This window comes from Dendrobates tinctorius, unplaced genomic scaffold (genome assembly GCF_039654945.1).
Source record: "Dendrobates tinctorius isolate UK_male_01 unplaced genomic scaffold, ASM3965494v1 ptg000160l, whole genome shotgun sequence".
NCBI classification, from domain to species: domain Eukaryota; kingdom Metazoa; phylum Chordata; class Amphibia; order Anura; family Dendrobatidae; genus Dendrobates; species Dendrobates tinctorius.
This window is the reverse complement of record NW_027361827.1, coordinates 9,716,222-9,741,590: the sequence shown is the minus strand read 5'-3', so window position 1 is coordinate 9,741,590 and position 25,369 is coordinate 9,716,222. Positions and strand designations below refer to the sequence as shown.

The window sequence follows — 25,369 nt, the reverse complement described above, 5'->3', positions numbered from 1 at the left end:
GCGGTGAAATTGCAAAAAAAAGTGCAATCCACACTTGTTTTTTGCTTGGCTTTTTAGGTTCACTAAATGCTAAAACTGACCTGCCATTATTATTCTCCAGGTCATTACAAGTTCATGACACCAAACATGTCTAGGTTCTTTTATCTAAGCGGTGAAAAAAATTTCCAAAGTTTGCTTAAAAAAAAAAAAAAAAAAATTGTGCCATATTCCGATACCCGTAGCGTCTCCATTTTTCATGATCTCGGGTCGGGTGAGGGCTTATTTTTTGCATGTCGAGCTTTTTTAATGATACCACGTTTGTGCTGATGCGTTCTTTTGATCACCCGTTATTGCATTTTAATGCAATGTTGCGGCAACCCAAAAAAGTAATTCTGGCGTTTTGATTTTTTTTCTCGCTACGCCGTTTAGCAATCAGGGTAATCCTTGTTTTTATTGATTGGGCGGTTCTGAATGCGGCGTTACTGAAAATGTGTAGATATATAAATTTTTTTTTTTTTTTTTTTTTTTTAAATTTGGTTTTCTCTTAAAACTTTTTTTTTTTTTTGGCATGCTTCAATAGCCTCCATGGGAGGCTAGAAGCATCCACAACTTGATCGACTCTGCTACATATAGGCGATGAGCAGATCGCCTATATGTAGCAGAATTGCAGGATTGCTATGAATGCCGACCACTGGGTGGCGCTCATAGCAGTCAGGCATCAACAACCATAGATGTCTCCAGGAGACCTCTGGTTGTTATGCCAATGCATTGCTGACCCCCGATCACGTGATGGGGGTCAGCGATGCACTTAATTTCCGGCCACGTGCCGGAAGCTCTAGTTAAATGCCCGCTGTCAACGTTTGGCAGCGGGATTCAACTAGTTAATAGGCGCGGGCAGATCGAGATTCCGCTTGCGCCTATTGCGGGCAGATGTCAGCTGTTTAAGGCTATGTGCCCACGTAGTGGTTAAAACCGGACCCCTTCCCAGAAAAAGCGAGTCTTTTTCCGTGCGATTTTACTGCGATTATGTTCGCGTTTTTGCCGCGATTTTCGTGTGCGATATTCAAGCACTTTCCAAGCGATTTTGAAGCATCGCTTGGAAAGTGATTGACAGGTTGGTCACACTCGTCAAACATAGTGTTTGACAAGTGTGACCAGGTTTTTACTATTGAGGCCGCCTATGCAGCATCAATAGTAAAAGATAGGATGTTAAAAATGATAAAAAAGTAAATCGGGGGTATATTTACCTTCGGACGTCCCGTGCAGCCTCAGTGACGCTCCCGTTCCCAGCGATGCCTTGCGAGACCTGTGATGACGTTGGTCTCGCGTTGCTATAGCGATCTCACAAGACCGCTATAGTAACGCTGAGGCCCGGGAAGGCAGCGTGGGACGCCGGAAGGTGAATATACCCCGATTTTTTTTTTTATTTTTTTTTTTTTTTTTTTTTTTTCCCCCCCTTTTCTTCACGGGTATGGTACCCAGGGCCTGGGGGACAGTCTCCTCTCCTCCACACCGTGGGTACCAACCGCACATGAGACGCTTAACTTCCTGCATGGTGGGCATAGCCACATGCGGGAAGTAAGCGATTCTCATGCATTCCTATGGGTGCGGAATTGCGGCAATTCTTTGCGATTCCGCCGCGGAAAAAAGCGCAGCATTTGCACAGCATGTGCGGAATGCCATAGGAATGCATGGGGGGGCGTTCTGTATGAGTTTTTTAAAAGTTTTCGCGCTGAAAATCGCGGCAGAAACGCTTAAAAATCGCATCATGGGCACACAGCCTAAAACAGCTGACATGTTGTGTCTTTGAGGTGGGCTCACCGCCGGAGCCCACCTCATAGCGGGGGATACTGGCCGCTTACGTACTATCCCGTCCATGGTCAGTAAGGGGTTAAGTGTTAACCATTCCATACTTATAACCTTTATCGCACACTCGCACTCTCGAATGTACTAGTAGTAGGTGAGCTTGGTTTATTTTCTTATAGTACCGTATGTACTCTATATCAATAATATATTAGCAAATTTGTATATCTTTTTTTTCCAACACTGGATTGTGAAGGAAATGCCAAGTGTGTGTGGCATGTGAGTTTATTTGTAAGCCCATGACGCTCTTGTGATAGACTATAAACTGTATACCGCAGAAGCATAAATATTATTGGAAGAAATCCTGTGTTTGGGGTGAGGGGTAGAAAGCTTGTCTTTTGCTAGTGTTAGTACTAACTGTATATCACAGCCCACGTTTGGTTGTCTTTGCATGAATGCTGGAGCCATGGGGGCAGAGACCTGTGGCACCTGCTTTTCCTCTACACCTGCAGGTTGCAATACTAAATTGACTTGCTCTTTTTCCACAACTATTTCACAATTGCCAATCTCTTGTTTCTGAAGGTTTCACCTCGGGAAAAAAAAAAAAAAAAAAATCACTGCTGGAACAAATGTTTGTCACCCCCCTACCTAAATGGCTATTTCTCCAAAACCGCCTCAACATACTGCCTTTGACACAGAATTTTCTGTCAGCCTTGTTATTTTGACCTGCATTAAAGGATTTGTCCACTACTGGGCAATCCCTTGTTTATAACCCTAGGATTATTGCACAGCAAGAAAAAAAGTATACGTCCCAGGCAAGCGCCATTCTTCTGGCAATGACTTCTGCAGCTGCTGACATTTTTTTGTAATCCATATGGTACTCCCTATGTCTATTAATTTACATCTATATGTCATCCTTACGACCCTTCATTTTATAAATCTACAATAAAACCTAATAGAACACCTATATCATCATTATAGTGGATGCTTCAAAATGGATACTAAACAGATGGCATCTTTTTTTCTTTTTAATGCGCACATTGAGTTTAATGGACCAATCTGATCCAAGGAACTGATAAGAATAATGCAGATTACTTGTTTTTACCACAGACTACATTCATGTGAACTTCACAGTTCAGTTGCCTTAGGCTAGTTTCACACTAGCGTATGGAGGAGCTGCGGAGGGATGCGGACGTCCTCCGTGATGCTTTGCCCACTGTCGCACCTCCTCCGGTCACCTCCGCCTCCGTCGGCATGCAGCCTGCGTACCCCATCTTTAGCATTGGGTATGCAGGCCATGCCGATGTATGCGTCGTTTTGATGGTGCGGCAACCGCAACAAAATCCAACACGTTGCGGTCGGCGCAGCCAGCAATGCATATGCTCGACCGCTGCTCCATTCATTCCATTTCACTGATTGAGCGCCTTTGCCGGCTGCCGCAGTGTTTTCTTTGACTGGTCTCCCTGAGGTCAGTGATTGTTTCGTGATGTTGGTCTACTAGGCATTGCTCCCACCTAGCCAGAATCCTACTCCACACTGATGAGGGGCAACACCCCGAAACAGCTGTCTGTGGATGGATACCTGGCCTTGGTATTTCCCTTGTCATATCTGTAAACTCGTAAAGAGCTGGATATTGACTTAAAGGGCCACTTAATATGGTGGTTTCCGAAAGGAGCCACCCCTTGGCTGGGTCCTTCCCTAGAGGAAGATCTGGCTAGTCCCATGTTTCAGACTCTTAAATGAGGCTCCACGGACTTTATTTGCATATTTGTTTTTCCCTGGAAGCATTGCACCTAAGATTTCACTGATTGAGCGCCTTTGCCGGCTGCCGCAGTGTTTTCTTTGACTGGTCTCCCTGAGGTCAGTGATTGTTTCGTGATGTTGGTCTACTAGGCATTGCTCCCACCTAGCCAGAATCCTACTCCACAATGATGAGGGGCATCACCTCGAAACAGCTGTCTGTGGATGGATACCGGGCCTTGGTAATTCCCTTGTCATATCTGTAAACCAGGGCTGTGGAGTCGGTAAGCCAAACCTGCGACTCCGACTCCGACTCCTCAATTTCCCTTACACCGACTCCAACTCCGACTCCACGACTCCGACTCCGACTCCCACACATATTGCTTATATTTAAGTGAAAAATTTATTGTAGTACAATGTGAACCTCAGACATTTAATCATTTTTATGATCCAATAATCAAGATATTTAGATAGAACAGAATATATATTGGTGTACTACCCGGTTTTCATTCTTTTTGGTACAGATACGATATGGATAGACAGATATGGATAAATGGATAGATAGAGCAGATTTCTAATCTGTTTTTGCTATTGAAAACATTATCTATGAGCTCAAAAACCTTTCAGGTGATGCAGTTTTTTAAAAAGATGATCAACTTTTGCAGCTGAAAAACGTATCCTCAAAAAACACAGGAAAAACGCTGTGTGTGAATGTAGCCTTAGATCAGGAATAGAACAGCCATTTATAGGACATTTCATAACTTTCCCAAACTCCTATGAAAAAATATTCAGCACATCCTGCATTGAACTACTGTGCCCAATTTATTATATATTTTAGGAGTCGGAGTCGGTCCATTTTATACCGACTCCAACTCCGACTCCACCAAAATGAGCTCCGACTCCACGACTCCGACTCCACAGCCCTGCTGTAGACTCGTAAAGAGCTGGATATTGACTTAAAGGGCCACTTTAATATGGTGGTAATGGTGGAAGGAGCCACCCCTTGGCTGGGTCCTTCCCTGGAGGAAGATCTGGCTAGTCCCATGTTTGAGACTCTTAAATGAGGCTCCACGGACTTTATTTGCATATTTCCATTCATTCCCCATAAGAGAGCTACACTTGTTTTTTTTTTTTTTTTTGTCTGCCCTGTAAAAAAAAAAAATACTGCTTCTAACAGAGGTAAAGGCCCCACCGATCTGTAAATTATCATCACTGGACCTTGGAGTCTGGATGGTTTAATCAAAGTTTAGTTTCACTGCCCGCGTCACTTGCTGCCGGTGCATACACATTACATGTGGAAATCCAATCCAGAATCACAAATTGTCAATTGAATTACGGTCTGGGTTTTGATTAGGCCACTCCAAAACATTTACACATTTCTCCTTAGGGTATGTTCCCACGTTCAGAATTTGCTGTTTTGACAATGCGTGTTTATGCAGCGTCAAAAAAACAGCGGCCAGATGTTAGTCGTTACAGTCTAGTAGATGGGATTTCTAGAATTCCCTTGTCCACTGTGCGTGTATGTGCACCTGTGGGTCACCTTTGAAAACTTGCGTGTGGTGCATCTTTCAGTTCCGCAGCAAGTCAATTTCTCTTGAGGATACGCGTGTGGATTTTCCCTATAGACTTGCATTAATGAGGAAAATCCGCATGTGTAGAAAAAAAAAAAGGTCTGCTAATTTGCATAATAGACGTGGAAATGGTGCGGACATTCTACAGCGTCAAAACCATAGCAGATCCTGAATGTAGGAGCGTACACTCAAATCACTCAAGTGTTGCTTTAGTAGTATGCTTTGGGTCATTGTCATGTTGAACAGTGAACCTCCATCTCAAATCTGACAGACTGGAAGAGGTTTTGCTGAAGAATATCCATGTATTTTGGACCATCCATCTTCCCCTTGAATCGGACCAAATGCAAGTAAAAGCTTTTTTCGGCCCTCTCTTCCATTCTGGCCACCTCTATGGAGTGTACAGCTTATTGTGGTCTTATGGACAGATACTAAAGTCTCTTTAAGGGTTACCTTTGGCCTCTATGCTGCCTCTGACTAATGCTCTCCTTCCCAGGCTGAGAGTTTTGGTGGGCGGCACTTTTCTTGGCAGCCTTGTTGTGGTACCATGTTCTTTTCATAGGATGATAATGAATTTGATGGTGCTCCAGGGGATCATCGGAGATTGGGATTTTTTTTTTTATCACCCACCCTGACTTGTACTTCTCAACAACTTTGTCCCTGACTTATTTGGAGATCTCCTTGGTCTTCATGGTGTTTGGTTAGTGGTGCATCTTGCTTAACGGTGTTGCAGCCTTTGTGACCTTTCAGAAAAGGTGTGTTTATACAGTTGTGGCCAAAAGTATTGACACCCCTGCAATACTGTCACATAATACTCAGTTTCTTCCTGAAAATGATTGCAAACACAAATTCTTTGGTATTATTATCTTCATTTAATTTGTCTTAAATGAAAAAACACAAAAGAGAATGAAGCAAAAAGCAAAACATTGATTATTTCACACAAAACTCCAAAAATGGGCCAGACAAAAGTATTGGCACCCTCAGCCTAATACTTGGTTGCACAACCTTTAGCCAAAATAACTGCAACCAACCACTTCCGGTAACCATCAATGAGTTTCTTACAATGCTCTGCTGGAATTTTAGACCATTCTTCTTTGGCAAACTGCTCCAGGTCCCTGATATTTGAAGGGTGCCTTCTCCAAACTGCCATTTTCAGATCTCTCCACAGGTGTTCTATGGGATTGAGGTCTGGACTCATTGCTGGCCACCTTAGAAGTCTCCAGTGCTTTCTCTCAAACCATTTTGTAGTGCTTTTTGAAGTGTGTTTTGGGTCATTGTCCTGCTGGAAGACCCATGACCTCTGAGGGAGACCCAGCTTTCTCACACTGGGCCCTACATTATGCTGCAAAATTTGTTGGTAGTCTTCAGACTTCATAATGCCATGCACACAGTCAAGCAGTCCAGTGCCAGAGGCAGCAAAGCAAACCCCAAAACATCAGGGAACCTCCGCCATGTTTGACTGTAGGGACCGTGTTCTTTTCTTTGAATGCCTCTTTTTTTTCTCCTGTAAACTCTATGTTGATGCCTTTGCCCAAAAAGCTCTACTTTTGTCTCATCTGACCAGAGAACATTCTTCCAAAACGTTTTAGGCTTTTTCAGGTATGTTTTGGCAAACTCCAGCCTGGCTTTTTTATGTCTCGGGGTAAGAAGTGGGGTCTTCTTGGGTCTCCTACCATACAGTCCCTTTTCTTTCAGACGCCGACGGATAGTACGGGTTGACACTGTTGTACCCTCGGACTGCAGGGCAGCTTGAACTTGTTTGGATGTTAGTTGAGGTTCTTTATCCAACATCCGCACAATCTTGTGTTGAAATCTCTTGTCAATTTTTCTTTTCCGTCCACTTCTAGGGAGGTTAGCCACAGTGCCATGGGCTTTAAACTTCTTGATGACACTGCGCACGGTAGACACAGGAACATTCAGGTCTTTGGAGATGGACTTGTAGCCTTGAGATTGCTCATGCTTCCTCACAATTTGGTTTCTCAAGTCCTCAGACAGTTCTTTGGTCTTCTTTCTTTTCTCCATGCTCAATGTAGTACACACAAGGACACAGGACAGAGGTTGAGTCAACTTTAATCCATGTCAACTGGCTGCAAGTGTGATTTAGTTATTGCCAACACCTGTTAGGTGCCACAGGTAAGTTACAGGTGCTGTTAATTCCAAAAATTAGAGAAGCATCACATGATTTTTCGAACAGTGCCAATACTTTTGTCCACCCTCTTTTTTATGTTTGGTGTGGAAATATATCCAATTTGGCTTTAGGACAATTCTTTTTGTGTGTTTTCATTTAAGACAAATTAAATGAAGATAATACCAAAGAATTTGTGTTTGCAATCATTTTCAGGAAGAAACTGAGTATTTTCTGACAGAATTGCAGGGGTGCCAGTACTTTTGGCCACAACTGTACTTACAATGTGACACTTAGCTTACACACAGGTGAACTTCATTTCACTAAACATGTGACTTATGGAGGTAATTGCTAGCGCCAATATTTTTTAGGGGCTTCACACCAAAAGGGGTGAATACATACGCACATGCCAATTTTTAGTTATTTGATCCCTTTAATTTATGCCTGTATTTTTTCTCCACTTCAGCTTAACCATTTAGTGCTGCTGCATCACACACAAATCAGATTCCAAAAATATTTGAAACACCAGTTATAATATAACAATTAGTGGCTATCTGACAAAACCGTTAAACATGGCTGACCTCTTTCCGTGAGATGATAGTTTTAGCTGACTAATGTCATACCATCATCCATTGCTAAATTTTACCTTTTTAAAGGTTTAGTTGATCCCAAATTATTGCATTTGTAAATGTTTTTTGTCTTAATTTTTCCTGTTTCAAAGCTGTTGTGTGCCGAGTTCGTCCTTACTTTACCCTGCCTTTTTAAGTTGTGCATACAGTATTTTGAAGCCCATTCTCCTGTTTTTTTTTTTTTTTTTTCTTCTGTCTTTACTGTTGTGGTTGTGGCTTTTGGAATCCAAATATTTCTGATTCATTGTGCCCGACTTTAAAAAGGTCTTCAATTTTTCCACAAATGTACTCCGGTCTACACATAGTCCTTTTTTTGTCTTTTTGTACCCGAGTAATGTTTTGGTAGTTCCGTGTGACTTATGAATGCATTATGCCTGCCCACTTCACAGCTGCAATATGGAGCCATCTGCTGTTTTGTTGTAGCACAGCGCTATACATTGGGCTGTTCTAGTGGAGCAGTCATGTCAGCGACTACTCTGCTTAGGTCACAGTAATTACCGGCGAGCACAGGTCCCGGCACCAGTGGTGACTTCAGCCAGTGATGTGTACTCGCCCCTGGAAGAAGTCGCTGGTGCCTGGCCCTGTGTTCACCGGTAGGTACTGTGATCTAAGCACAACAGATATTATTGTGGCCGCTTCACTCAGATCCCAGTAATTGTCTGCAGAGCCATGTATTTAAAACTTAACTGTGATCAAATCCGCTGAGAAATGTATCTAAAGCGATCATGTGTGATACAGTCCGCTGGGTATATTTAATCAAATATAGCATTTTTTGGTGACATTTCTCATCATTTTTATGGTCTGTGAATGAAAACCGTTTTAGAACCAGTGGCTGAAAAACCTGAATAGACAAAGTAATCACATCTAAGAGGTGGATGCTATTGTATCCAGTCTGGCCAATCCTGGCAGCAATACTCTCAAATTTCTTGGCCTGATTTGCCGCTATGTATCTATCTGGAGAACAGGCTTCTTATCTCTGAGAGTCATCTAGACTGGATACACTTGTTACCACATCTCAGGGTTTTTCATTCTCCATTGGATGACAGCAAGTTCAGATCTTACAAATTTGAGGGAATTTGAGTACAAATTTTTAAAGGTGTTATCCTGCCGCTTGATATTGACCTGTGAGTGCAGGCCTGCCACCCAGTACCCCACTGATCAGCTGCGGCTGGATGTCAACTATTCTGCAGTACTCTGCCGCGGTCACTACACAATGGACAGAGTTGCACTGTGCTGCTTCATTCATGGTTTTTATGACCCGATTGGTGTGGAGCAGGGTATTGGGCCTCTATAAGTCTGCTATTACAGACATGTCCGAAGAGTAGGGCATCATTATCCTGTGACTGGAATATCCCTCTAAAGGGATATTAAAATCACCTTATTCGGATTGGACTGACGGGATTAACATACAGCAAGGGAGAGCTCTGAAAAGGTTTTTGGGGACTATACAGGGGGTAATGTATCCATTGATGGACTGCAGCACATGTACTGATGTGATATGACAAAACTGGTGACGGCTTCCCTTTAAGTTACATATGAAGCTTTTTTTACGTAAAACTGCAGACCTGGAAGACTACTTTAACCCCTTCATGACCAAGCCTATTTTGACCTTAATGACCAGGCCATTTTTTGCAATTCTGACGAGTGTCCCTTTGAGGTAATAACTCAGGAACGCTTCAACGGATCCTAGCGATTCTGAGATTGTTTTTTCGTGACATATTGGGCTTCATGTTAGTGGTAAATTTTGGTCGATAATTTTTGCGTTTTTTGTGAAAAAAACAAATTTGGCGAAAATTTGGAAAATTTCGCAATTTTGAATTTTTATTCTGTTAAACCAGAGAGTTATGTGACACAAAATAGTTACTAAATAACATTTCCCACATGTCTACTTTACATCAGCACAATTTTGGAAACAAAATATTTTTTTGTTAGAAAGTTATAAGGGTTAAAATTTGACCAGCGATTTCTCATTTTTACAACAAAATTTACAAAACCATTTTTTTAGGGACCACCTCACATTTGAAGTCACTTTGAAGGGTCTATATGGCAGAAAATACCCAAAAGTGACACCATTATAAAAACTGCACCCCTCAAGCTACTCAAAACTACATTCAAGAAGATTATTAACCCTTTAGGTGTTTCACAGGAACTCGAGCAACGTGGAAAGAAAAAATGGACATTTTAATTTTTCCAACAGAAATTTTCTTTTAGCATCAATTTTTTTATTTTCACATGGGCAACAGGATAAAATGGATCCTAAAATTTGTTGGGCAATTTCTCCTGAGTACACCGATACCTCATATGTGGTCATAAACCACTGTTTGGGCGTACGGCAGGGTCCAGAAGGGAAAGAGCACTATTTGACTTTTTGAATGGATAATTAGCTCCAATCGTTATCGGACACCATGTCGCGTTTGGAGAGCCCCTGTGTACCTAAACAGTGGAGCTCCCCCACAAGTGACCCCATTTTGGAAACTAGACCCCCTTATGGAACTTATCTACATGTGTAGTGAGCACTTTGAACCCCCAAGTGCTTCACAAAAGTTTATAACACAGAGCAGTGAAAATAAAACATAATTTTTTACCTCAAAAATGATTTTTTAGCACACTATTTTTAATTTTCACAAGGCTAACAGGAAAAATTGGACCACAAAAGTTGTTTTCCAGTTTGTCCTGAGTACGCTGGTACCTCATATGTGGGGGGCAACCACTGTTTGGGCACACGGCAGGGCTCAGAAGGGAAGGAGCGCCATTTGACTTTTTGAAATGCAAATTACTTCTAATCGTTATCGGACACCATGTCATGTTTGTAGAGCCCCTATGTACCTAAACATTGGAGCTCCCCCACAAGTGACCCCATTTTGGCAACTAGACCCCCTAAGGAACTTATCTAGATGCATAGTGAGCACTTTGAACCCCCAAGTGCTTCACAAAAGTTTATAACGCAGAGCCGTGAAAATAAAAAAAAAATTTTTTTCCTCAAAAAATTATTTTTTAGTGCGCAATTTTTTTATTTTCACATCGGTAGCAGGATAAATTGGACCCCAAAAGTTGTTGTCCAGTTTGTCCTGAGTACGCTGGTACCTCATATGTGGGTGGGGACCACAGTTTGGGTACATGTCGGGGCTCGGAAGGGAAGTAGTGACATTATGAAATGCTGACTTTGATGGAATGGTCTGCGGGCATCATGCTACATTTGCAGAGCCCCTGATGTACCTAAACTGTGGAACCCCCCACAAGTGACCCCATTTTGGAAACTAGACCCCCTCAAGGAACTTATCTAGATGTGTGGTGAGCACCTTGAACCCCCAAGCGCTTCACAGAAGCTTATAACGCAGAGCCATAAAATAAAAAATAATTTTTTTTCCTCAAAAAAAAAATCATTTTTAGCCTGCAATTTTTTTTTTCACAAGGGTACCAGGATAAATAGGACGCCAAAAGTTGTTGTCCAGTTTGTCTTGAGTATGCTGGTACCCCATATATGGGCGGGAACCATTGCTTAGGCACACGTAAGGGCTCGGAATGGAAGTAGTGACGTTTTGAAATGCAGACTTTGATGGAATGGTCTGCAGTCATCGTTACGTTTGCAGAGCCCCTGATGTGCCTAAACAATAGAAACCCCCCACAAGTGACCCGATTTTGGAAACTAGATGCCTGGTGAGCACTTTGAACCCCCAAGTGCTTCACAGAAGTTTATAACGCAGAGACGTGAAAATAAAAAAAAAAAAAATTTTTTCCACAAAAATATTTTAGCCCAAGGGTACCAGGAGAAATTAGACCCCCAAAGTTGTTGTGCAATTTTTCCTGAGTACGCTGATACCCCATATGTTGGGGTAAATCACTGTTTGGGCACATGTCGGGGCTTGGAAGGGGAGGGAGCACCGTTTGACTTTTTGAACGCAAAATTGGCTGGAATCAATGGTTGCACCATGTCGCGTTTTGAAGACCCCCGTGATGTGCCTAAACAGTGGAAACCCCTCAATTCTAACTTCATCCCTAACCATAACCCTAACCCCAACACACCCCTAGTTCCAACCCTAACCCTAATGGAAAAATAAAAATAATTTCTTTATTTTATTAGTTGATCCTGCCTATGGGGGTGATTAATCAGGGGGTTTATTTACTTTTGATTCTATTTTTATCACTGTGAGAGTTTATCACAGTGATCAAAGTGAATGAAAGGAAATTGCAGCAGGGGGGTGCACTGCGCATGCGCCCGCCATTTTCCAATATGGCGGCGCCCATGGTCCGGGACACCGGGAGCCATAGCGGCACTCGGTGAGTAACGGGGAGTGGGAGGGGGGGGCGATCGGAAGGCGGGGGGAGCGGAGGGAAGGCGGGAGGGGGCAGATGATGACAGCGGCGGCATTTTGCCGCTGTTATTCAGTGACGGGGGGGGCAGATCGCCCCTGTTAACCGGTGGGGGGGTCGAATCGGTGTCACCAGCCATGTCCGATATTACAATCCAGCCATGTCCGACGCTGTTGTAGCATTTCATCAATTTTCATTGATGAAATATTACGATCGCTCTGATTGGCTGTTTCACTTTTAACAGCCAATCAGAGTGATCGTAGCTACGTGGGGGCGAAGCCACGCCCCCCCGTGGTGAAGTACAAAGCCCCCTGTATCTGCGGGTCGGGTGACCTTCCGTGACCTAGGTCACCCGACCCGCAGGGGGGCTTTGAAGTCATGACACAGGGTATGCGTCATTGGTCGGAATGGCACCAACTTTCATGACGCATACGCTGTCACTTGTCGTGTTGAAGGGGTTAATTACTGTTCAGGTTATTAATAGCTGGTATATTTATAACATGCTGCTCTCTACAACTTTGTGTAGAAGCAGCCTTAGGCCAGGATCAGAAAGTCAAATGAAAATTGGGCTTTAATGACGTGATCCGTGTGCTCGCCCACATCGGACTCCAATACTTGTTTTCTGCTGCAGACCATTGGTGTGGGTAGAATCCTATGTGCACTAGCACGTTTCCTTCCATGGTTTCTCCTGCAATCAGCAGTACTCTGATGACTGATCACAAATGTCCCCAGATGTTCTCTGTCAGCTGTAGCATTATGTCTGTTGGAGGCCTGCCTCCTATTCCTGTGTTGTGCTACCCCTCCCATCAATATGCATTGTTATCATTGGTGTATGAGGCAATGTGCTAGACGCAGAGGTGGCCCTAATCCAGACAGCGCCTGAAATCTCCATTTATATGCATGCTCTTGAACCAGCTACCATTTGGCTGAATTGTGACAGGTTCCTTTTACATGGACTAGTTCTCTTGATGATGCAGCATTAAAAGTGAAGCTTTTACCCTCCATCGTTTCAGCAGTAGCCAGATTGAAATTGGTTTGATGCATTTTTCTTTTCAGGGGAAAAGAAAGGGGAAATGCAAATGTATTTTTTTTTTTTTTCTTTTATTTCAAAGGCCTTGGATTGGTGTTTGCATACCACAATTTGTATTTAAAAGGCATTCATGTAGTGTTCTGGCTTTGACATGCAAATGGTGTTGAAAATTCAATTTGACTAACTTTGATGAGATTGCTGTGCTGGGTGTAATTTCTTCTGTGTTGTCAGTGTATTTCCAGAATAGTTATGTCAGACGCTTTATATCTCACGCACGACGTTCAGTCTGTTTATGGAAGGAGAAACGAAGTATGGCCCCACACAATTAGATTGCCTTAAGATTGAGGATTCTTGTGGGTGTAGTTATTACCCGAGTGGTTAGCTGCCAACTCCTCGGCCGAGATCTGTAATGATCAGGTATGGCGGGGCATATTTATACAGTGTTAGATTATGTATAAAATGCGTGCCATAAGTAGACCTCTGACATGTACACATGTCTCACAACTTTTATTAGAGCTGTAACTGCCTGTCACTCTGCCAATGTAATAGTTTATTGATCAAAGTGAATGGTTCGCTTTTGTCCTGCGTGACTTCGAAACGCATTGACTTTTAAAAATCGGTTTAAATCAAACCTTTCCATGGAACTTCTTGATGCCTTGGAATCTTCATCAGCAGCGCAGGTATAGACACAATTCACCTTGCTCAAGCTTCTCCCCGGTCTTCTGACCCATGTCCGGCTGCAGCTGTCTCATGCAGTTTTTATATTGCAATTTTGCAGCTCCATTAGTTGAGTGAACACTCTCCTGTTGCTTTTGCACTTTGCTGTCGGTTAAGACCCTATTTATGCTTGTTGTGCTTCCCAGTATCTACACTATTAGGAAAATGGCATGACAGAAAAAAAAGTGAGCGTGCATGTACTGCTTGTATACAGCTTATGCCTTATCCACGACTCTGGAACCCAGTAGTAGGACTGTAATGACAGAAGTACACAGCTGCACTTTTCTATAAATCTTGTGTATGGAATGTATTGTACGATCAGTGTGTGGTGCTTTCTCCTCAATATCAGCACCGTTTTGCTCCTCTTCGTAGTGAATCTTCAGTCTCGCTCTATATGCATGACAATGTAAGCCTATGGACTCTTGTTCTGACACTCCGTAGTGTAAAAGCCACTTCTGGGTCACAGTGTTGACATGGAGAGCCTGAAGAACGCTATATATTAACACACTGACACTGCAGTACATATACACAGATTTAGCAGAAAATGTTTGTGGTAGAGCTTCCTTAAATGGAATCTGTCGTCAGCTTTTTTTTTTTTCCACCTGAAAGCAACACAATGTAAAGACAGACCTTGATTCCTGTGTTGCCTGCTGTAGTTTTGATAATCTCCTTCTGATAAAGCTGTGATTTTATCACTAGTTCTAGGAGTAGTAAATCAGCTGCTATGCATTCCTCCATATTCTTGAGGGCTGTATAACCCCGCCCCACCACTGACTGGCAGCTTTCTGCCTATGCACAGTGTACACAGAAAGCTGCTAATCAGTGGTGTGGCTGGGGGTATACAGCACTCAGAGAAAACAAATGACAGCAAACGGCTCAGTAAGTGGGGTTTCTGCCCCTAAATCATACTCATCTGAAATGTAGCAACAGCCTGATAATTGCCATAATTAAAGGGAATCTTATCTACATGATATGTGGTAGAATGTCTTCTTTATATGATATTTTTAGTCCATTCCTACCATGCAAAGGCTTCTAACTTGTATTTGCATAGAGGTGAAAACCGTAAGGCAATGTTCTCATTTAGGTTTGTGATGTGTTTTTGGCTTCTGCACATGGTAAACATACCGAAGGGTTATATTAGCCAATGGATGTGATGTGAGCAGAGCCTAAGCTGTGTACAGTAGAGGAGCTGCTATTTACATTATTTATCTCCGATGTGACCTTACCGAACAGTCACATTGTTTCAGCAGTAGACTACCATATACCTCCACTGTAAGCAGCACATTACCTCTGCTGTGCTCTGTACTATTCTGATGGTTCATAATGGCTACTGGATCATTGTCCCTTTATCCTCATTCCTTCCTGGTCTGTAACACTTTAATAGAACTTATTGTCAGTTCTTTATACATTTATCAGATTGGCAGCTGTGGTATTTCTTTCTTCTATGTGTGCTGGGATGAGATGACAGCATGAAAGTGCTGCCCAAACTCTGTGCAGTCACTAGTAAAGTGATACCTATAGGTTGCCCATTTTTATATTTGGTATATCTGGAATTTCAGTATTGTTTAACTAGAGACCATTGACAAAAGGTTGTGTTGCATTCTTTTTAATTTATGTAAATTCCCATGTCTTTCAGAACGAAGACAGCCCCAGTCCAAAAAGACAAAGACTGTCAAATTCAGTCTTTGATTACCCAGCACCATCGCCTGCACCATCGCCGCCAATGCGACCATGGGAGATGTCATCAAATAGGCGGCCTCCTTCAGTCCGACCCAATCAGCACCATTTCTCAGGGGAAAGATGCAACACTCCTGCGAGAAACAGAAGAAGGTAATTGCAATTGAGGTGTCTAATGTAGATTTATCGGATATAGTGACATGAAGACATGCCATACGTACTCCATTCTGTGTAGAGATTGGTAAAAGTTTGTTGTAAATACATGGCTGTTCTCAAGTAATTGTTAGCGATAGTGATAATGTTGTATCTCTGCTTTTACTCGTAGCTATTGATGTTATTGTGCCGTGTAGGTAAATTGTATACATTATTTATGCACTGAATTACCTTTTTGCACACGTAACGTACTGTCTATGATTGACTCGATTACCCAATAGTCCATCAGATATTTTATTAGCATGGAGAATGGAAAACTCTTAGACCTTAAAGGGAGCTTGTCATCTGGTTCATGCTTCTGGAAGCACAGACAGCATGAATCTGATACTGACTATGCTGTTGTAACAGTGTATGTTTTACATGCTTTGAAAAGCCGGCCAGGGACTACTTGTCTCAGCTGGCTAGTCCAAGGCAAGGCCCAGGACTTTTCCCCTCAACATTCACCATGACATTGTGTACGCATAGGAAGTTGATTTTAATTTATAGAACTTGGACATTTTGTTTAACCCCTTAACGACCGCCGATACGCCGTTAGGTAAGGGTACTTATGCTGCAGCACCGCATTGTGACGGTATTGAGGAATAAGGGTATAGCAACCCCCCGGAGTCGGAATTTCTCCGGGGTCTCGGCTACCAGGGGTAGCCGAGACCCAAAAAAACATGATTCGGGTCTGTTTTTACTGACCCCGGTCTTGCGATCGCTGTTATTAACGGTATAACGGCTACATTTAATTTCTCTCTCCTCGGATGTGATCGCACATCAGAGGAGAGGGAAATGGGGTCCCCGATTTCTCCCCCCCAGTACCTCTGTTGTGCCTGCAACCCTCCATATTGTCCCCTGGGCCACCGGCGTCGTCTTCCGGGAGAAAATGGGCAGGTGCGCAGTGCGCCCGCTGAGATCCACCGGCTAGCACCCGGCAACGATGGGAAATTTTTCGTTTTGATCACTGTAATATGCCCTATCACAGTGACCAAATTAAATAAATAGTAAATCAAACCCCACCTTTATCACCCCCTTAGTTAGCTAAAAGAAAATAAATATTTCCATTAGGGTTAGAATTGGGGGTTTCCATGGTTTAGGTAAATCAGGAGATCCCCAAACGCAACATAGCACCACCATTGATTCCAGCCAGTTTTGCATTCAAAAAGTCAAATGGTTCTGCCTCTCTTCTGAGCCCTGCCATGCGCCCAAACAGTGGTTTTCTCCCACACATGGGGTATCGGCATAAAGTAATTTTTTGTGAAAAAATAAAATGTCCATTTTTTTCCTTCCACATTGCTTTTGTTCTCGTGAAGCACCTGAAGGGTTAATAAACTTTTTGAATGTGGTTTTGTGCACCTTGAAGGATGTAGTAATTTAGATTGTCACTTTTAGGTATTTTCTGTTATATTGACCCCCCCAAACTCACTTCAAATGTGAGGTAGTCCCTAAAAAAAAAAATGGTTTTGTAAATTTTGTTGGAAAAATAAGAAATCTCTGGTCAACTTTTAACCCTTATAATGTCCTAACAAAAAAAAGTTTCCAAAATTGTGCTGATGTAAAGTTGCTGTGGAGAATGTTATTTATTAACTATTTTGTCTGACACCACTTTCTGATTTTAAGTGTACAAAAATTAAATGTTTGAAAATTGCAAAATTTTTGCCAAATTTCCAATTTTTTTGTTCATAAATAAACACACGTTATCTCGAAGAAATTTTTACCACGAACAACGAAGCGTTCCAGAGCTGTAATCTCCTAAAGTGACAATGGTCAGATAGATATGAGCAAAGCACAGCCCTTCTCCTAGCGGGGATGTTAGCAATTTCCACGGTTCAGGTCTTTTAACATGGGTATAAACACTTTCCTGAAGGGCTTCCTCGCCAGACACTGAACACTGCTTTCTTTTGGAGTCAGCAAGTCAGCTACTTAAGCCCTAAACCATGGGACTACCCCAGCTCCCCACAATGGTGATGGCTCTGCAGATGGAAATAAGGTGGACATCCTCCCACCCACTCTATGGATGTCCACATATAAGCCAGCCCGTTATGCAACTTGGCTTAAAGACCCCGTCACACTAAGCGAGATCGCTAGCGATCTCTCTTAAGTGTCACCGATTTTGTGACGCAGCAGCAATATCGCTATGTGTGATACTCTCCTCCGACCGGCTCCCCCGCTGGCTATCTGATCACGCGAGAACGTCCTGGACCGTTTGTCGTTGGCCGCTTCCTGCTGGCGCAGACAAGCGACGCGTGGACGCGGGCGGGAGGATGTCTTCATCGCCGCGTCTGACAGGTAAGTAACGACCGCTGCTACGTCGCTGGTGAGATCTGCCTGTGTGGCAGCTCACTAGCGACCATTTAGTGATGCACCAGCAATCCTGACCGGGTCGTATCGTTGTCGGGATCGCTGGTGCATCGCTAAATGTGACGGTACCCTAACCCTCACAACACTAAAGGTCCCGTTACATTTAGCAAAGCACCAGCGATCCTAACTGGGTCGTACAGTTGTCGGGATCGCTGGTGCATCGCTAAATGGTCGCTAGTGAGCTGCCAAACAGGCAGATCTCACCAGCGATGCAGCAGCGGTCGATACTTACCTGTCACACGCAGAGAGGGTGACGTCTTCCGCCCGCGTCAATGGAGTCGCTCGTCGGTGCCAGCAGGAAGCCGACGAGAAATGGACCATCCCGTTCTCGCGCGACCAGCGATATCCAGCGGGGAGCCGGGTCGGAGGCAAGTGTCACATGTAGCGAGATTGCTACCGATATCGCTGTTGTGACTCAAAATCGGTGACGCTTTAGCGATATCGCTAGCGATCTCGCTATGTGTGAAGGGGACTTTAGTGTGTTGGTGGATAAACTATGGGTTTTAGATCAGATTCCAATAGGTGTAGTCAAACGTATCTCCCCTTTGACATTGTGTGTGTGTATGTATCTCTATCCCTATCCTTGTATGGTCAGACACGGACATTACACAGTACACAGCAGGGGGCACATTTATAAGATTATCTCAGCACAGGAACATTTTATTCAAACACATCCAATTGTGTAAGATTATTATTCCAAAAGCTATTGATTAAAATGAACTTTAGTTCGTGGGAAAATTCCTTTTAACCCCTTAGCGACAGAGCCAGTTTGCAGCTTAATGACCAGGCCAATTTTTACAATTCTGACCACTGTCCCTTTATGAGGTTATAACTCTGGAACGCTTTAATGGATCCTGCTGATTCTGAGATTGTTTTTTTCGTGACATATTGTACTTCATGTTAGTGGTAAAATTTCTTCGATAAGTCTTGTGTTTATTTATGAAAAAAACAGAAATATGGCAAAAAAATTTAAAATTTTGCAATTTTAAAACTTTAAATTTTTATGCCCTTAAATCAGAGAGATGTGTCACATAAATTTCTTAATAAATAACATTTCCCACATGTCTACTTTACATCAGCACAATTTTGGATGCAAAATTTTTTTTTGTTAGGAAGTTATAAGGGTTAAAAGTTGACCAGCGATTTCTCATTTTTACAACAAAATTTACAAAGCCATTTTTTTTAGGGACCACATCATATTTAAAGTCATTTTGAGGGGTGTACATGACAGAAAATACCCAAAAGTGGCACCATTCTAAAAACTAGACCCCTCAAGGTGCTCAAAACCACATTCAAGAAGTTTATTAACCCTTTAAGTGCTTCACAGGAACGAAAGCAATGTGGATGTAAAAAATTAACATTTAACTTTTTTTTGGAAAAAAATTACTTCAGAACCAATTTTTTTTTATTTTCAAAAGTGTTAAAAGAGAAAATCAAACCCAAAATTTGTTGTACAATTTCTCCTGAATACGCCGATACCCCATATGTGGGGGTAAACCCCTTTTTCAGCACACGGCAGAGCTCGCAAGGGATGGAGCACCGTTTGACTTTTTCAACGCAGAATTGGCTGGAATTAAGATCGGATGCCATGTTGCGTTCGGAGAGCCCTTAATGTGCCTAAACAGTGGAAAACTCCAACAAGTGACCCCATTTTGGAAACTAGACCCATTAAGGAACTTATCTAGATGTGTGGTGAGCACTTTGAACCTTCAAGTGCTTCACAGAAGTTTATAACGTAGAGCCGTGAAAATAAGAAATCCATTATTTTTTCCACAAAAATGATCTTTTCGCCCCCAAATTTTTATTTTTACAAGGGTAACAGGAGAAATCATACCCCCACAGTTATTATGCGATTTGTCCTGAGTAAGCTGATACCCCATATGTGGGGAGGAACCACTGTTTGGGTGCATGGGAGAGCTAACCCTAGCCCTAACCCTAACCCTAGCCCTAACCCTAACCCTAGCCCTAACCCTAGCCCTAACCCTAGCCCTAACCCTAGCCCTAACCCTAGCCCTAACCCTAGCCCTAACCCTAGCCCTAACCCTAGCCCTAACCCTAGCCCTAACCCTAGCCCTAACCCTAGCCCTAACCCTAGCCCTAACCCTAGCCCTAACCCTAGCCCTAACCCTAGCCCTAACCCTAGCCCTAACCCTAGCCCTAACCCTAGCCCTAACCCTAGCCCTAACCCTAGCCCTAGCCCTAGCCCTAGCCCTAACCCTAACCCTAGCCCTAACCCTAGCCCTAACCCTAGCCCTAACCCTAGCCCTAACCCTAGCCCTAACCCTAGCCCTAACCCTAGCCCTAACCCTAGCCCTAACCCTAGCCCTAACCCTAGCCCTAACCCTAGCCCTAACCCTAGCCCTAACCCTAGCCCTAACCCTAGCCCTAACCCTAGCCCTAACCCTAGCCCTAACCCTAGCCCTAACCCTAGCCCTAACCCTAGCCCTAACCCTAGCCCTAACCCTAGCCCTAACCCTAGCCCTAACCCTAGCCCTAGCCCTAGCCCTAACCCTAGCCCTAGCCCTAGCCCTAGCCCTAGCCCTAGCCCTAACCCTAGCCCTAGCCCTAGCCCTAGCCCTAGCCCTAGCCCTAACCCTAACCCTAGCCCTTATGGAAAACTGAAAAAAAATATTTTTTTTATTTCATTATGTGTGCCTATATAAGGGGGTGATAAACGGGGGGGTTATGTACTATTTTTATTATTTTGATCACTATGATCGTTTATCATAGTGATCAAAATAATGAATGGAATCTGCCAGCCGGAGCCAGCAGATTCCCGGCGGGCGCACTGCGCATGCGCCCGCCATTTTCAAGATGGCGGCGGGCGCGGGACCACCGGGAGGGGACGGTGGACAAGGGAGAGGTACCGGGAGGGGACCGGGGGGATCGGGGACCCTATTTCTCTATCCTCTGATGTGCGATCACATCAGAGGAAAGAGAAATTAAATGTAAAATCGCGGCTTTTTTTTTTTTTTGTGGTCGCCGTTATAGGGTTAATAACGGCGATCACAAAAGCGGGGGTCGGTAAAAACCGACCGATTCATGTTCTCTGGGGTCTCGGCTACCCCTGGCAGCCGAGACCCCGGAGAAAATCCGACACTGGGGGGCGCTATTCACTTAAATCACAGCGCCGTGAATTAACGGCGCTGTGGTTTAAGTACCCTTAACTACCGCCGTTAAAAGGCGTATCGGCGGTCGTTAAGGGGTTAAGTTAGAGTTGCGACCGGTATGGCTTCAGTCACGGCTCAATGAGCAGCGGCTGTAACCATGTCCGAATACTGACTTATAGCTTGCACAGCAGTGCATCAGTGCTGAGCCGGCTGTCAGTCCGTGTCGGGGCGTGGCTACAGCCTCCGCTTACTTTGTACCGAGTGGTGATTGAAGCCACGCCTCTGTGACTGAAAGTCTGAAGCTGCCTGGAGGAATAGAGTTAATTTCCTCTCTGTGGCCAGGACATCTGTGTGGTGCCTGCATGGCTTTAGAGGACAATTAACTTGAAGATTAACCCCATATTTGCAGGATAATAGTGTTTTTTGACATGACCAGTTCATTTTAGGCTGGCTGTACACTATACATTTCAGATGGCCATTTCTGAACACCCTTGCTATACATTTAAGCTCCAAATTGCTGATCAGTCTGTTAAAAGCTGTTGCCATGTCTAAAGTTCTATTGATGGGATACACATCTGTCATGTAGAATAAATGTTGGGAGCAGAAAGAGTCTAAACCTGCCTTTTTGACAATCCATATTCCCTAGTGTATGACCATCTTTAATTCTTGTACTTCCAGCAGGGTTTATGCACCACAGGTGGCGAAACATGATCCTTTTCCCTTTGACTAGGTAAACTTATGATCAAGTAGAACATTAATCTTGTCTACCTGCACAGAGCAGCAAGATAAGCAATTGTGTACTACTTGCTTCATTATGGGAAAGCTTGCACCTGTCCAGCATTTTAGGAGCTAATCGTGCAGAAGGGTTAACCTCCTGGAGATGGATGGTTATATAATCGGCATATTGAAATCCAACATGCCTAATTCTAATTTCCATGACATCTGCTGTCTGGGCATAGCGGAGTTGCTGATACCATCTAACTAGGACAGTCTGCCTTATCGTTAAACAGCCATTTATGCTTCTTTGCTAAAGGTAGAGCGAGCATGACCGAAATATGGGGAAATATTGTCTGCCGAAATATTACTTGTGTAGGTCACTTGTTACTTTATAGTTTTATGTTCATGTTACTATAATGTTAAACTATTGATATATTTGAATAGCCCTCCGGTCAGACGACAAAGAGGAAGAAGAGAGAGAATATCTCGTCACAATTCCATTAGCCAAGATGAAAATTATCACCTTTCCTATGGTCAACAACCGGCAGTAGAAGAACCTAGGGCTTTCCACCCACCGAATGTATCTCCACGTATGCTCCACCCAGCTGCACACCCACAACAGCAAAATGCTGTGATGGTTGACATTCATGAACAGGTATGAGAATTTAGAAGAAATCTGTCTCTAATAATGCTATTTTTCCAAAACATGCTGCTACTTTAGTCTAGAAACTGATTTGAAATCACTTTGAAGGATGAAAATGAGTCTTGCCAAAGGGCGGGCGGGTGGCGCTCGTCTCTGCTGATGATTGTGCTTTTTCTTGCTCATTACTTCTGCTCAGAGCCGATAAGGGAGTCACTTTTTGCTTTCCACAGTGTCAGAATCTACTACTCGGCTGACAGTACTTCGACACAAGGACAGAATCTATTGAGGAAATGTTAGAATTGACAACTGACACATGCTCAGTAGAGCAGGGACTAGCCCAGCCCCTGAAACAGTGTCACTGATGATGCATCGCTTCAGGGATCGGGCAGAGGCAGCAGCAGTGATCACAGCCTCTACCTCCTGATGACTGTTCCTTTGACTACCAGCATGCACTGGGATTCTCAAACTGTCGTCATAGGAAGTAGTTAACACCTTAACGACCTATGACGGATTTATCTGTCATTGGATGCCTCCCCTCATTGTCGGAGCCTGTACCTTTTCCAGCACATGACAGCTGATCTGAACAGCGATCGTCCCGCGGCTGTTAACTCGTCAAACGCAGACAGCGGCATTTAACATACATTTCCAGCAATCGTGCAGGAAATCCACCTCAGTGACCCCGTCACGTGATCGCGGGTCACTGATGGGTTGGCATGAAAACCAGAGGTCTCCTGGAGACCTCTATGGTGGTCACTGCCGGATTGCTATGAGCGCCACCCGGTGGTTGGCGCTCATAGCAAGTGAGGTATTCTGCTACATTCAGGTGATCTGATCATCGCCTGTATGTAGCCGAGCCGTTCGGGTTATGGCAGCTTCTAGTCTCCCATGGGGACTATTGAAGCATGCCAAAAGTGGGGGGAAAAAAGTTTTTAAAAATATAAAAGTTCAAATCACCCCCCTTTGCCCCATTCAAAATAAAACAATAAAAAAAAAAATCTAACATACACATATTTGGTATCACCGCATTCGGAATCGCCCGATTTATCAATAAAAAAAGGATAAACCTGATCGCTAAAGGGCGTAGCGAAGAAAGAGTCAAAACATCAAAATTAGGGTTTTTTTTGGTCTCTGCGACAATGCATTAAAATGCAATAACGGGTGATCAAAAGGTTGTATTTGCACCAATTTGGTGTAATTAAAAACGTCAGCTTGGCGCGCAAAAAAATAAGCCCTCGCCCGATCTGAGTTCACAAAAAATGTAGACGCTACAGGTATCGGAAAATGGCTTCTTTTTTGGAATTTTTTTTCACCACTTAGATAAAAGAGAACCTAGACATGTTTGCGGTCTATGAACTTGTAATGACCTGGACAATCATAATGGCAGGTTAGTTTTAGCATTTAGTGAACCTGGTAAAAAAGCAAAACAAAAAAATACTATGGGATTGCACTTTTTTTTGCAGTTTCACCGCACCGCAGTAAATGAATATTCTGAATATCCATTTCTCAAGTATCGGCACACGTGACCGCCGGTAGCAGTAGGAAGCCGATGGCTGACGCTGCGCGCTACTAAAGAGCAATGAATATTCACTGCTTTCTGCGTTGAACAGTCTCGGTGAGTATTCCAGACGCTGTGCTCTGTTTGTGAGTAGCGTATGACGTCCCTGCCATTCGCTGCTTTACAAGCATTAAGGAGCTGCTGGCGACGGAACAGAACACTGCGAGGGAGTGGAGGAAGGTAAGTGTAATGTGTTGTCATTTTTTGTTGTTTTTTTATCTTTTCTGATGGGGCCATGTATACCAGGACCGGCATGGGGGCCAATCATACCAGAATAAAGATGGGACCGTGCATACCCGGACGGGGTTGGGGCCAATCATACCGGAATAAGAATGGGACCAATCATACTTTAGCAGTGAGCACAGGAGTTAGCTGGAGCCACAGTCTCCTGCCCCTGTGACCCACTGCTCTGCCGAAACCGCTCCCCAACACAGCCAGAGCCGGTAAATCTGGACTATAAGCCCCCCCAGTTTCCTCCACATTTTGGGAGGAAAAAAGTGTCTTATAGTCCGAAAAATACAGTAACTTTAGCCCTTTTAGATATCATTTAAAAATGGCACAATTACTTGGAATTTTAGGCAAAAAAAAAGTAATTTTAAAAATTAGGAAAAGGAAATTTGGCTAATGCAGACGTTTGGACATCCTGCATGGTTAGTGCCGAGTAACAACCCCTTTTGCTTGTATTCCAGCTTGTAAACACTTTTTGTAGCCAGACAAGAGTCTTTGAATTCTCTTTTTTTTTTTCCAGCATGCACTGCTATTTGAGGTCTAAATACAGATTTTCAATGAGTTGACTGTGAGAGCCATTGTAAAACCTTCAGCTTTTGCCTTTTGAGGTAGTCTATTGTGGATTTTGATGGATCTATTGTGGTTTTAAGGATCATTATTTGTAGAAGCCATCCTCTTTTCAACTTCAGGTTCTTTTCAGATGGTGTTTTCTTGGCTTCAAAAATTTGTTAAAATTTCATTGAATGCATACTTCCCTCTACATGTGAAATGTTCCCTGTGCCTTTTGTCTGCAACACAGCCCCAAAGCATGATTGGGGTGCCTTATGGTTGGTGAGACTTTCTTTTCCTGAAATTCTGTGCCCTTTTTTTCTCAACACATACCTTTTGATCATTGTGGCCATAGAGTTCTGTTTTAACCTCATCTATCCACAGGACTTGTTTCCAAAATGAATCAGACTTGTTTAGATGTTCTTTTTCATA

The 25,369-nt window shown here is 43.4% G+C and overlaps 1 protein-coding gene across 4 annotated transcripts in view; it reads left to right on the top strand.

The window, feature by feature from the left end:
* Positions 1-25,369, top strand: part of RNF38 (ring finger protein 38) — a 415,096-nt gene that overhangs the window by 357,719 nt on the left and 32,008 nt on the right. For all 4 annotated transcript variants that reach the window (XM_073549653.1, XM_073549654.1, XM_073549655.1 and 1 more), the window contains 2 exons: positions 15,539-15,732; positions 22,407-22,617. In XM_073549653.1, coding sequence (XP_073405754.1) covers positions 15,539-15,732; positions 22,407-22,617 — 405 coding nt within the window. The remainder of the gene's footprint in view (positions 1-15,538; positions 15,733-22,406; positions 22,618-25,369) is intronic.